Below are 13,955 nucleotides of genomic sequence, written 5' to 3' on the forward strand. Positions count from 1 at the left end.
GAAAATTTCAAAAATATCACTCATTTTTAAATGGTACATTTGCCGGTCCAATCGTTCAGAATAGTTCCGAAGGAAGGCGTGTCCGGAACCCCAAAATATCTTGTCTGTTGTGGAAATTTACCGAGAACCTGCGAAATACCACCAATAACCAAGGCTGTATTGTGGCCGTTGTATGTAACATTTCCAAAAATCAGAAATACCGTTTTGTTCAGAAATGCAAGGACCTTTTATATGTAAAGTTCTAGCATGTCAGCTTTATTAGTTAATTTACTAGGACGAATTAAACAGAACCCAGTGGTCAAAATGTCGATTTTGGAGGTTTTACACCAAAATATCTCGTCATTTTGAATTTTCACAGCTAAGGTGATTACTTCAATCGATAGATCACGCCGAGTTTAGCTTACATTCAAAATTTCAGCAAAAAATATCGTTGGGTTTCCTTATTACTCAAATCGCGAAAATAAGCAGGTTGATAGGTTTATTTAGCCGTGTTAACATTTCGTTCTAGAACGAAAACTCTGTTATAACAGAGTTGTCGTTCTTTCTCTTCATTTCATATTAACCCATTATTTTTTATTTGCAACAATATTTCGTATTTCACATTTTTATTTCAGGAGGGAAAACATGCATACATTTTGTAAATTGGAACTCGGAATTTGCTTATTACATTATTTCTATATTATTAATTTTAATTACACCATCATAAAAAAGTTATAAAAGTACATGTATTTAGTATTTACATCAGCATTTTATATTTACAGCATTACCACCCGAGCTATATGGATTCTGGGAAGCGTATCCATGGAAATTTGACATAGGCTTCTGCATCATGAAATCTTTCATATCAGAAATGACGTCATATGCTTCAGTGTTGACCATCACCGCATTCACCATAGAACGGTATGCTGCTATTTGTCATCCGATGCGTTTCCAAACTTTGTCCAGCCTCCCACGTGCAATGAAGGTCATTTTTATTATCTGGATTATAGCCAGTGTAATAGCATTGCCTTATCCACTGCACACGCGCACATTCTACGTAGCCTTTGACCCTGTGACGTCAGAACCCATTCCGAATTCTCTCGTGTGTAATATTCCGTATAAATGGCATAAACGTATGACGTACATGTTTCAAGTGTCGACGTTTGTGTTTTTTGTGTTACCTATGATTATCATAATTGTGATGTATGTTCGAATTGGAATTACTCTTTACAAAACCGATAGTATGGTTGGGGACCAGAAGAAAAAGCCAAAAGTATCGAACTGGGTGTCTAAAAAGGGCGGCGGAAGTCAGGTACGAAATGGAAGTAACCTACAGGTGCCTTTCAACGTCACAAAGGCCCGCAAAGCCGTGCTCAAAATGTTAGGTGAGTATATCTGTATCGCATAAAGACAAATTCTCTCAACAAACATTGTATACCCCATAAGCGTATAACTTTGATAACATTTGTCACTGAAAAAAAATTATTGAGATATCCTGATTTTTTAGACATATCTCCACAATTTTTTATACACGATATAATACTATTATTATTTATAAAAAAAATGATTTTATCAAATGGTTCTTTATTCTCGTCCCGTTAGATTAGGGATATGACAAAAAAAAGTGGTAACGAAATAATTATTGATGCAACAGCTTAAGTCTTAGAGCGAGTTTTCTCCCTTAAATAGTGGATTTATTCCCCTTGGTTTGGAATTCAATATGACGTTAATAACTCCCAATTAAAAACCTAGTGATGTTGATAAAGTAAACAGCAATATTGAGTATAAGAACGACAACTCTGGGTTGAGACGGAAATTCCTTAGCGAAAATAATTATTTTAGCGCCCTACATTTGATGAAATTTTTGTTTTATCTTCATGAGTTACTTCCCTTTTGTGTCCCTGATAATCGGTTGGGGTCAGTACATATAAAACAATGTCAATCACCTCTTGTCATCAACCGGAAGTAATGCCGACTCCGATAAGGAAGTCTTTACAACGTAAATCGAAATTGTCTGTTTTCCATCAGATTGAAGGCTTGAGTTTTGATTTCCTTATTGTTTCGTTTTGGACAAGGCATATATCTATACTGTGAACAAGATATTACTATTACGGGGATATAGTAACAGTAATTGAGGCGCCTCTGTATCACCGTGAGAAGACGGATTATAAGTTTACAACGTGTGTCTAATATCCCATTTGTATATATTGTGCAAATAAAATATGTTTAAATCAAATCACCTTGAGCATCACGTAATATCACACACCATCGTATACTAAAAACAAACAACATTCAACAGAGAGTTTTACTTTAAACCTTCCGAAATTAAAGTTATATCTGTCGTCCATTGGCCACGATTTGGACTTTATTTTTTTCTTCGTTGATGTATTAAAAACCATAAAAAGCTGTGAAAGTCATTCAAATGGCTTCTTATGCCATATAAAAATTAGGTACAACACAGAAACGTGACGCTACCCAAATTAGTACACTTTTAGTATATGCGAAGTAGAATTTTCAATTTACAATCTAAACTGACGGTAATTGTCCGGCACAAAATTAAGGGGCTTAGTAGTAACTGTGACATTTTTCCATATGTCATATTCTTTCCTGTTGCTTATTATCTCTATTTGAACATGAAAACACAAAAAAATAATCGGGAAACGACGTCGTGGGACAACCCTAAAAAACCATATATCTTAAAACAAGGAAAACACTTACTGAAAGTGATATTTTTGACAGATATGTGACTTATATAAAGTAAAAGATGTTTGAACGTTTCCCTAAATTAATTCAAACATTTTTATCATTCCTAGATATTTAACATACGGAAACTGATGACGTAAGAAAATGTTGAAGTTGAACAAAGAGTCTTATAAGTAAACGTATTTTCAGTTCAAAGTCAATTTTAGCACTACGCTTTTTCTCACAAATTTCCTTGCGATATATCTTTCAATCAAATCAAATGTAGGAGGTGTTCCATTTTGGGTACTCAAACCTGCTGAAACACAGGGCTGGACCGGACATGCTTCAAAGCTCTTTATCTATAAATATATGGACTGCTGACAAGTAAACAAATCATGAAATTAAAAGTGGAAGCATCTTTTTGTGTAATGTTAAAAGAAAATCTGTGTTTGAGCATACGTTATCTTAAAAAAATATACCAAGTTTGGTAGCGTCACGATACTTTTAAAATTGTTGCGTTTTATTCCTTATGTATGTTAGATGGAAACATACCTGCGGAAATCACTTAACAATTAATGATATTACTTTAAAAATGTGAAATGAAATTGTAGACCAACGTTTGGCTTCGTGGCCTGACCATATTTGCTCATTTCACTTCACTTTATGTAAATATAATAATTTTTGACAGTAGTGCTATTTAGGATGTTATTTGTACTTGTAAAATTAAAACATATACATTGTAAGTATTGGAATTCTCAAAATGTTGGTAACTTTTGATGAATAACATATCAAAAGCTCGTCTTGATTCGTGAGTATAAAAAAATACGGCACATATAACTTTACATGTGATGGAGTGCGACCAATTCAAAAATCTTGCCAGTTTACACATGCTTATTGTAAAGGTTAACAAATAACATTATGAGAAGTGTCTGATAATATAATGTATTCAACACTATAGGTTTTAAATGTCATCTTTTTTATTAAAAGTGTCCCACGAACCACGGAAACCACTCGTTTATTTAAAGATATTCATAAGTGTTTGAAATTACCTAAATCGGTCAAACAAAAAGTGTATATTTTTGAACAAGTAGTTAGCAAAATGCATATCGGAAACTTGATTATCTGTTGTGAAATATGAGAAAAGATAGTTAAAATGAAAGGTTAATTACTAGTTAAATGTTTTCATCCAAATGTCTTCGTTAATATGCCGTAAAATGTCCTCACAAAAAGGCCTTCGATAAAATTCATGCATTAAAATAACCCATTAAAATGCCATGTTAAAATAACCTCGATATTAAGCCCTCTTAAAACATCTTGTTGCTGTACCCTCGAAAAAATATCCTGATAAGTATTCTTAAAATTAGTTAAAATGTCCCTACTAGAATATTTGTGTTACACCGTCTTATTAAAATAACCTAGTTTGTTTGTTTGTTTGTTTGATTAATTGATTAACGTCCTAACAGCTATGGTCATGTAAGGACGGCCTCCCATGTATGCGGTGTGTTGCGTGTATGTTGTGCGAGGTGCGTGTTTTGGGAGACTTCGGTATATTCATATTGTGTCTTCTTGTATAGTGGAACTGTTGCCCTTTTTATAGTGTTATATTACTGAAGCATGCCGCTGAAGACACTAAGCAATACACCCAACCCGGTAAAAATGCCCTGTAACCGAAATACCCAAAACTAATTTTGTTCAAATGCCGTCATTAAAATCCTGTCGTTTCTTATTGAATTGTCATCTATTTAGCATTGCCTTGGACTTGCAGGAAGGGCGTTGGAATTGTATCTGTTGAACCAGTTGCATGCTCGCGGAGACGAGTAGTCTTCCCATTTCTACCTTTCTTCCTAACCTCTCTCTTGATAGGCCTACCACCTCATTGTTTGCCTTCAGATGAGCTTGCCTCTGTAGTACCAATTCTCTCCGCTAGGCTGCGCTCATAAATACTAAGACAGATCAGGGACGCCATTTTGGTCAAGATCCTGACCAAAAAGATTCTGATTGGTCAATTCAATCAACAAATCGTTGGGTTCATTTTGACCGGGGATTCCATTCTGTTTACAATGGCAACGAAGTGGAAATGAAATTTCGATATTTTTTTAGGAAGCATTCAGCATTGAAAGGTATATGAAATAGTCTAAGAACGATACAATTTAAATTCAGCGACTAAATATCTACTCACGTACGAAATCTGAAGTTCCTGAAAATATGCAGCCTCCATTTTGAAAAGGAATATCCCCTGAATGTTATAGATATTAGCCAATCAAATTTCCAAGATCGATAGCCCTGACCTGTCGTTGTATTTTCGGAGCGAAGCCTAGCGGAGAGTAGAAAAACTACGGCAGGCAATCCAGTCTACTGTAAGACAGGTTCTAGGTTATGTCCCCTGGCCGAGACACGCCATAGTATATAAAAGTGGAAGTTTCTTTCTACTTAGCTCTCTGCATAAAGAGAGTGGGACGACTTGTTTGCCGTTGTCATTGATATATAATGTGATCTGGCGGGTGCTGTTCTTCGGTTTCAGTGAGACAGCACTGTAAAAGGGCAAGAGTCCCGGTATTACAAGGAGACAAAAAACAAATATACAGCAGTCTCCCAAAACACACAATCACAAGGAGACACAACACGAATATACAGACGTCTCCCAAAAAACTACACATATCACAAGGAGACATAACACAAACATACCACAGTCTCCCAAAACACACAAATACAGCATCAAAACACACTATACAAGGAGACACAACAGGAATATACCGCACTCCAAAACACACTACAGACACAGCACTCAGCCTCCCAAAACACACTATATCACAAGGAGACTAAACACGAATATACCGCAGCCTCTCAAAACACACTATCACAAGGAAACCAACACAAGCATAAATATACCACAGCCTCCCAAAACACACTATCACCAGGCGACACAACACGAATATACCACAGCCACCCAAAACATACTATCACAAGGAGACATAACACGAATATAAAGCAGCCTCCCAAAAATATACAGACACAGGGACGGCTTTAATTAATCAGATGATCCTGTCTGTTAAAAGTCTTAAGCAATTGTTCTTTTAGAGCGAGAATGACTAACAACTAGAAATGTAGCAACCTGTGTGAAACATCACTTAAATGGGTTATCTATTTGAAATAAATAAGAACAATTGAGAGAAAATTTAAAATGCAATTTATTTTACCAAAATTTTTACAAAATTACAAAAAGGTATCTTTCTACTAAAAACCAAAACAGTGGATCCTGATTATATCGTTCAATATGTCCATCTCCCATTTTCGGATGACCCAGATGGCTTAACTGTTATTCTTACACATTTATTCTGTACATATCAGCAAATAAAGAGTTTTTGGTAAATTATATTTCAAACATGCAATAAACATCTTAGGTAAAATATATATTTCAAACATGCATTTAACATCTTAGGTAAATATGTATTTCAAACATGCAATTAACATCTTAGGAGAGATATGTATTTCAAACATGCAATTAACATCTTAGGAGAGATATGTATTTCAAACATGCAATTAACATCTTAGGAGAGATATGTATTTCAAACATGCAATAAACATTTTAAGGAGAATATTATATATTTGAATCATGCAATTTTAGACAATTTTATTTTAATCGTGGTCAAATTAAACTATTTCCCAAAGCTAATAAATACATATTCCAGATGTTTTTGATCCAAGATATTATGTCAGTATTTACACTTCACCGTACACACGGGACTTGAACCGTCAGTACTATATTCACTTCGTACTCACAAGGTCGTGGTACGCAGGAGGGTTACTGGTCAAGGGTTTTGTGGTTGTTGTGTCCATTAGCACGGTGTACACCGGTGGGGGCGAGTGGTCACTCTCGTCTTTAAGTTTAGTGCCGCTCAGATCATCCTTGAAAATCGTCTTCGCTTCCAGAAGTCGTCTTTCTCTACGACGAGAACTCCACAATGCAAAAACGATCGCACCTAAGATGAGTTTCATTATCCATGATGCCACAATTATCAGCAACACGCCGAGAGCAACAAAGGTCATAACCTGGCAATATGACCAATGAGTGATGTCATGAACTACGAAATTGTCCTGGACACAAAGCGACGCTAGTTTTGTGTCACAAAGACGAACTCGGGGCGTTAGGCTTCCATTGGTTACCATCGCTGAGACACAAAATGGCGAGATAACGGATGGGTGGTGTGGATCATACCAATGTAGTTCTTGGTCAGAACCCAGTGTCCTGTTTAAATATCCATAAACTGGCGAAGTGTTCACCGTTGAACCAATCCATACCTCCTGGTTTGTGTCCGGAATATTGACGTGAATATCGGACACTGATACTCCTTCCGGAAATCCTGTTCCCAAAACGTCACACGTACTATCTGCAATGACGTCATTCCACGTTTGTAAAGACGCAGATACAGTGACGTTAAAAGCGCACATGACATGAACACATAAATCACAGAGTAAAAGAAGAGCCAGGGTTATGAGGTTAGCCATCGTGAGCGTCCTCTCGGAATGGCACGAGAGAGAATGTGATGTTTGATAAATACAGTGCGCGTGAGGGGTTTCACCGGAACTTCAGTTTGTGTGTCTCACTAGTCCTTCTCAGAACTCAAAATAAAACTATGTTATCACATCCCGGCAGCTAGTCCTTGAGTAATAATCCGATTATAGGAAAACTATTTTTACAAAATTGAGAAACATATTTTATACACGTAATACTTATAGTATTTTTATTTCATCTATTTAATGAACTAAAATTATGGTACTAATAAAGGTGCTTACTGTTTAGGTCATCTTACCCGATGGTCAGGATGACCTATTGTCATTATGCATCGTCCGTCGTTGTGCGCCGTCCGCCGTCCACCATGCGCCGTGCCTAAACTTTTCATTCAAACGACTTCTTCTCAATAACCGAAACGCCCAGGGTACTGATATTTGCCCTGTAGCATGCTAGGATGAATGGCTACCAAGTTTGTTTAAATGAATGACATTGATCTTCTTTCAAGGTCACAGGGGTCGAAAAGGCTAAAATCTTTAAACGACTTTTTTCAAGAACCAGAAGGCCCAGGGTACTCATATTGGGCCTATGGCATAATGGGATGAAGGGCTACTAAGTTGTTCAAAAAAACGACCTTGACCTTCATTTAAGGTCACAAGGGTCAAATAGGCTAAAATCTTTTATACGACTTCTTGTGAATAACTAAGAGGCCTAAAGACCTGATATTGGGCCTGTGGCATACTGAGATGAAGGGTTTCCAAATTTGTTCAAATGAATGACCTTGACCTTCATTCAAGATCATAGGGGTCAAAAAGGCTAAAATCTTTAAACGACTTCTTCTCAAGAACCGAATGGTCCAGGTTACTGATATTGGGCCTGTGATATGCTGGGATGAATTGCTACCAAGTTTGTTCAAATGAATGACCTTGACCTTCATTCAAGGTCACAGGGGTCTAAAAGGCAACAATCTTTAAACGACTTCTTTTCAAGAACCAGAAGGTCCAGGGTACAGATATTGGTCCTGTGACATGCTGGGATGAATTGCTACCAAGTTGGGTTTTTTTTTTGTTTTTTTTTTTCAAATGAATGACCTTACCTTCATTATAAGGAAATAGGGGTCAAAGAGGCTAAAATCTAAAAACACTTTTTTTAATAGCAAAGAGGCCTAGAAACCTGATATGGGGCCCGTGGCAAGCTGGGATGAATGACTACCAAGTTTGTTGAAATGAATGACCTTGACTTTTATTCATGGTCACAAGGGTCGGAAAGTCTAAAAAAAATTAAAGGACTTCTTTTCAAGAACCAGAAGGCCCAGGGTATTGATATTAGGCCTGTGACATGCTTGGATCACAGCTACCAAATTTGATCAAATGACTTTGACCTTCATTCGAGGTCACAGGGGTCAAATAGGCTAAAATCTTTAAACAACTTCTTATGAATAACTAAGAGGCTTAGAGACCCGATATTGGGCTAGTAACATGCTTGGACGAATGGCTACCAAGTTGGTTCAAATGAATGACCTTAACCATAATTCAAGGTCACAAGGGGTCAAATTGGCTAAAATCTTTAAATGACTTCTTGTAAATAACTAAGAGGCCTAGAGACTGGATATTGGATATGTAGCATGGTGGGGATCAAGGAACCTTCATTCATTGTCTAATTCATCAAATATATCAGAACTTGAATTTCTTCTAATAAAAGAGTTCTTTTGTATTGCCTTAATTTGTTGCCACTACTACATTCTTTGAGGTGTTATTTTGTGCCAATAGTCAATTGACCGTTAAGACCCATGGGCCTCTTATTATAACTTTGCGTCGTTTATAATGAATTACCAGTACTGTGTATATTCATAGGAAAAATCTAAATAAATGCATAACCACGCCCACGAATCCCTATTAACAAATACAGACAGGTCCCTGTGATTTGTTTTACTGTATAGTTAAATATCACACGGCATGTGAGGCATATGTTTATGTTTTATAAGTATTGATATAAAATTAATACTATTTACAAATTTGTTACAGCACATTAGGAACAATGTATGTTTCGTATTTTTGTATTCAGAAAACTTTGCACCGTGTCTAGCTTACTTACACTCATGTACCTTGTACATGCATCGCGTACATCATGTGGGCCTACATACAGTATATTTGTTACATGCATATTCCTTAGTGGTTATGACGTCACTCATCAGATGGCTAAGTCAGTACACAATCAATACTAATAATTTAGCTATAAACATTTGGGCCACCCAAGAAATAATCAGCATCGGACACTTGTGCTTGGACACATGTATTCTACATGTAACTTTTAGAAACGAAAGTTCTGGGAAAATCCCGGTTACCATAAATAGTTATGATTGTCGTCGGCAAGATTTACCCCTGACCTTTTTGTATAACAGTTCAGATTTTTTTAAACTGATAACTTGAGGTCTATCATCCGTGTGTACGAGGTAAAGTCGCCAATCGGTTTCGCACAAGTGCTTTTGAAACCGATCAACGTCAAGTGGGACTGGGCGATTTTTCGTGGATGTATCTCATGCATCTGTTGATGGTATGTTCATGAAAATGTGTATATTGTTCAGCATTTTCCCGGCTTTCATCGTATCTATAAGTTTTGCCATATTGGCGATAAAAAGGGTTTAAAACTGACCATATATTGCTATGTATCGCGTAAAACCACACATTACAAGCCTTTTTAAATGAAATCTTTGTTTCAGATTGGCACGGGAGAGTATGTGATGTTAGTTATATACCGTGCCTGCGTGAGGGGTTTCACTGGAACTTAAATTTGAGTGTCTCACTAGTCATACTCCGTAAAGAAATCCCTTGAAAACAATGTTATCACATCCCGGCAGCAAGTACTTCAGTTTTAATCTGATTATAGGAAAACTATTTTGATGTTAACTAAGAAACATATTTTATAAACGGAATACTATTAAATAGTCACGTTTTACAGAGTTATATGTCCTTGTGAATAGTTTTACAGAGTTATCTGCCCTTGTAAATAGTTTTGCAGAGTTATCTGCCCTTGTGAATAGTTTTACAGAATTATCTGCCCCTGTGAACATGTATGGTTTTGCATCATTAGTAATTTACATGTTTCTTTACAGAACATCTATGATGTTGCTCAACCACGCAATTGACGAAAAAAATCAATGCCTTCTTACGAGCGTAGATATTATTGTAGAACAAATGTTCTTTTGTCCTTTTGATTCAAATGTAGGTCACTGTGACCTTTAAGATCTTTTAAATGAAAAAGTTTGTATACTGGGATTTTCAAGACTGTTTTGTGACCTAAACCTCGGGCCATCGGTATATCTTTATGATATATGGTTCTTATCTCTATTTTACTCTTGACCTACTTTACAAAAAAAGTATTCAAAAGTAGAGAAAAACTCTCGTTAGGGGTTACGGTTCACTGAATTATCTTGTGACAATTTACATAAACAAACTTTAAAACAAACAATGTTTATTTGCAGATTTGTTCTTATATCTAAGGAGGTAATATTTCTTTTTTTAATTTTTTTTCATATTTCTAGATTAATTTTTATCTGTTTCAGTTGCCGTTGTGATAGCATTTTTCGCCTGCTGGGCACCTTTCCACTCTCAGAGGTTGATGACAATATACGTTAAACAACACCAATGGACAAAGGAGCTGTATACTGTTCAGGATTATCTGTTCTATATCTCAGGTGAGTACTGACCGTAAATCGGTGTTTTTTCTCCGGGTACTCCCGCTTTCCTCTGCCACTTTAACATGACACGTCCTCGAAAATGACACTGCCAGTTAGATATGACATAAAATAAAAACAAACATACACGATTGAGTTGAATATACGTACATGTGATCGTTGATTCTTACAACAAAAGTGAGTTGGCAGAGGCATGCTAAATACTTGGGCATATATAAATTGATTACTTATTTCAATATTTCAAAATAAAGTTAACTTTTGAATAAACTACTTCAACTCAAAAAAGGACCAAAAAAATTATATATTTATTATTATTTATTTCAAAATAAGGTTACATTCTGAAAAATATACTTAACTCAAACAAAAAAGGGAAAAAATAAGTCCGGAAATGATTCTAAGTGGACAAAGATTATAATGTGACTGTAACACCACTTGTCTGACTCACATACGATTATATCTATTTAGATACTAAGAGTACAGTTATACATTAATTGTACAGTTTACTGGCAACATTAGAAGCTTAGAATGTTGTACAACTGCTATTTTATCACCAAATCATGATCTTTTCATTGGACAATAATTCCATAGACAGATATTACTACATCTAAAATTAAATTCATTTGGCATTGACTATGATTATAAAATTTTGAGGTTACTTACAGTAGTACATATGAACTTATATCTGTCAGTATTGTGTTTACTTAATAGTGTATCAGTATGCATGGTAAATAAACTGGGTTGTACGTCGTAGCTTTCCTTCTCTCCGCTTGACTGTGCTCCGAACATAAAATCTAGCGGAGGAAATTGGTACTATAAGGTAGGCAATCCCGTCTCGGACAGTTGTTTTATCTAGAGTTATCTACCGTTAGGAATTACCTTTTGGACAAATGCGTCGTTTCTACGAAATATAATGAAATTACACCCACAATAAAATGACGTCACAAGGGAGAATAAGTCTGAGGAGTGACAAAAAGACTGTTCTGTCTTTGGATATTAGCGTTGTCTGTTATTATAATCCTAATAATATGATAATTAGACTGGATTATCTGCATTAGTACCAATTCTCTCCGCTAGGCTGCGCTCATATATCCTATAAGGATAAGACGTTGATGGTCTTTAGTTTGTGAAGAAATCTCCATTTAGTTTCTCTTAAAATATGACGTTATGCCCATAAACACATAATTGAACAATTGTGTATTTGCATTTGTCTGAATTATTTACTCTTGTGGATTTTATATCATATGAGCGTAGTCTCGTTCAGCCAGACTCTTTGACTATGCATACTAAGCCAGGCAATATGCGGAGCATCAAGCGTCTGGATTAACGAGAATTTTGTGAACATAACGTTATGTAATTGTTATAATGTTTTCATTTGTTTATTTTTTAAGTCATTGTCGAAAAAAAAACATTTACTTACTCGCAAGTTAGATACCAACGAGGCGTTAGTTTTCAGTACTAATGAAGCATCATCTTTTCCAGGTGCCTTGTACTTCTTCAATTCTACTATCAACCCCATCCTGTACAATTTGATGTCAAAGAAATACCAACAAGCTTTCAAAAGGACTCTGTGTAGCTGTAATAGAATGAAGGACTTTGACCTCAATACGAGCTTCCAGGGATCCAACAGCCCCAACAGGGAGAGAAACTCACAACATGTCCACTACTGTCGGATTTCGAAAATGGAGAAAACTCAGCCTACAGCAGCCGATGCTACTGTGTGATCATTGCGCATGCTAACTGACACAAAAACATATATATATATATTTAACGCAGAATTGGTTGATTTTAAGTTATTTTTGTTTATGATTTGCAGAAATACAGTTAGTCATCTAATGTGGTGGAATAATTAAGTAACAATGCTTCGTTACAGATCACCGATCAACCCTCGAAATAAGCGACATATTTAAACTGCTCAATATCAACAGTTCTTCTAGGAGATATATCTTCACACGAAAAACATTATATTAAAAGAATTTAATGTGTTCCATATGTCAATCATATAATTTTACCAAAAATATGTTTTCCAGTGACAGACAAATCAATAATGACCACGTATTACGAAGTGTGAATCAGACATTGGCTTTGATTTTACCTCTCCAGACATGCGAAAATGAGTATATTAAAACTGGTAGACATTTAATGTGAGGTTTCAAAAAACTCTTCCAGAGATTCTACTATATACTTACAAAACTTCTCGAACAAGAAAAACTCATTATTTTAAAGAAATCATAAAATAAACAGTGATAAAACTACCTGCTAATAGTTTTGGCTAATATAAAATAAAACTTTGAACATATGCTACACCTGGTATTGAGAATAATACGAAATATGTCGAATGTATTGTGATATGTATATTTTCTGTGCCATTGTGGTGTCTATAAGATTATGGTGATCAAATCAGCCGCGGACAATTATATATATAGCATTGAATATGTGTTCAATAATACTAAAATAACTGTGGTGTACCGGTCACAGGCCGACGGTTCTTATCCTGGAACTCCACGTCCACGACTGAACGCTGGCTTAAATGTGTTTTGCTGATAAAAACAAATTGTAGTTCTTACGACATTGCCCCCGTCATATAGTCATAATTCTATGGCCATTTTACTCGGTATGAATCTAAACAAATGTCATTATTTTCATTTTTATTTATTTATATATTTTGATAAGTACCAATATGTGTCATATTTTATTGATTTTAGTTATATTATTGATAGGTGTAGTTTGATGTCATTGGTTCAGAACCATTGGCTGGTCAGATGAGATAATAAAAACAATTTCTTGTCATGAAATAGTCTTTGGTTTTTATTTGTTCCCCAGACGTAATGCTAGGTTTACACTATGTTCCCGGCGACCACGGTAGCCCCGTTTGCCCGAAACGTGGTGCGCCGTGGAATTTTGGCTATTATTGTCTCTGTATTCAAGTTGAGCTAGGTCTTGTGAAGTTTTGCCACGGTCTTTTACGGATTACTTGATGGACCGTGGATAAAGGGGAAAGTGCTGTTCCCGGAGGTTAAAGGTACACTACGGCTTTAGCACGGTCTATCAAGGATACCACTACGTTCTCTCTAGGCCTGTTACGATCTGATG

The 13,955-nt window shown here is 35.9% G+C and overlaps 1 protein-coding gene across 1 annotated transcript in view; it reads left to right on the top strand.

The window, feature by feature from the left end:
* Window positions 1-13,657, top strand: part of LOC138325781 (neuropeptides capa receptor-like) — a 109,154-nt gene extending 95,497 nt beyond the window's left edge. Inside the window, exons 2-4 of the mRNA XM_069271673.1 lie at window positions 762-1,364; window positions 10,734-10,865; window positions 12,345-13,657. Of these exons, the coding sequence (XP_069127774.1) occupies window positions 762-1,364; window positions 10,734-10,865; window positions 12,345-12,586 (977 nt within the window). The 3' untranslated portion in view covers window positions 12,587-13,657. The remainder of the gene's footprint in view (window positions 1-761; window positions 1,365-10,733; window positions 10,866-12,344) is intronic.
* The last annotated feature ends 298 nt before the right edge of the window (window positions 13,658-13,955 follow it).

Source organism: Argopecten irradians, chromosome 1, assembly GCF_041381155.1.
Source record: "Argopecten irradians isolate NY chromosome 1, Ai_NY, whole genome shotgun sequence".
Taxonomy (NCBI): domain Eukaryota; kingdom Metazoa; phylum Mollusca; class Bivalvia; order Pectinida; family Pectinidae; genus Argopecten; species Argopecten irradians.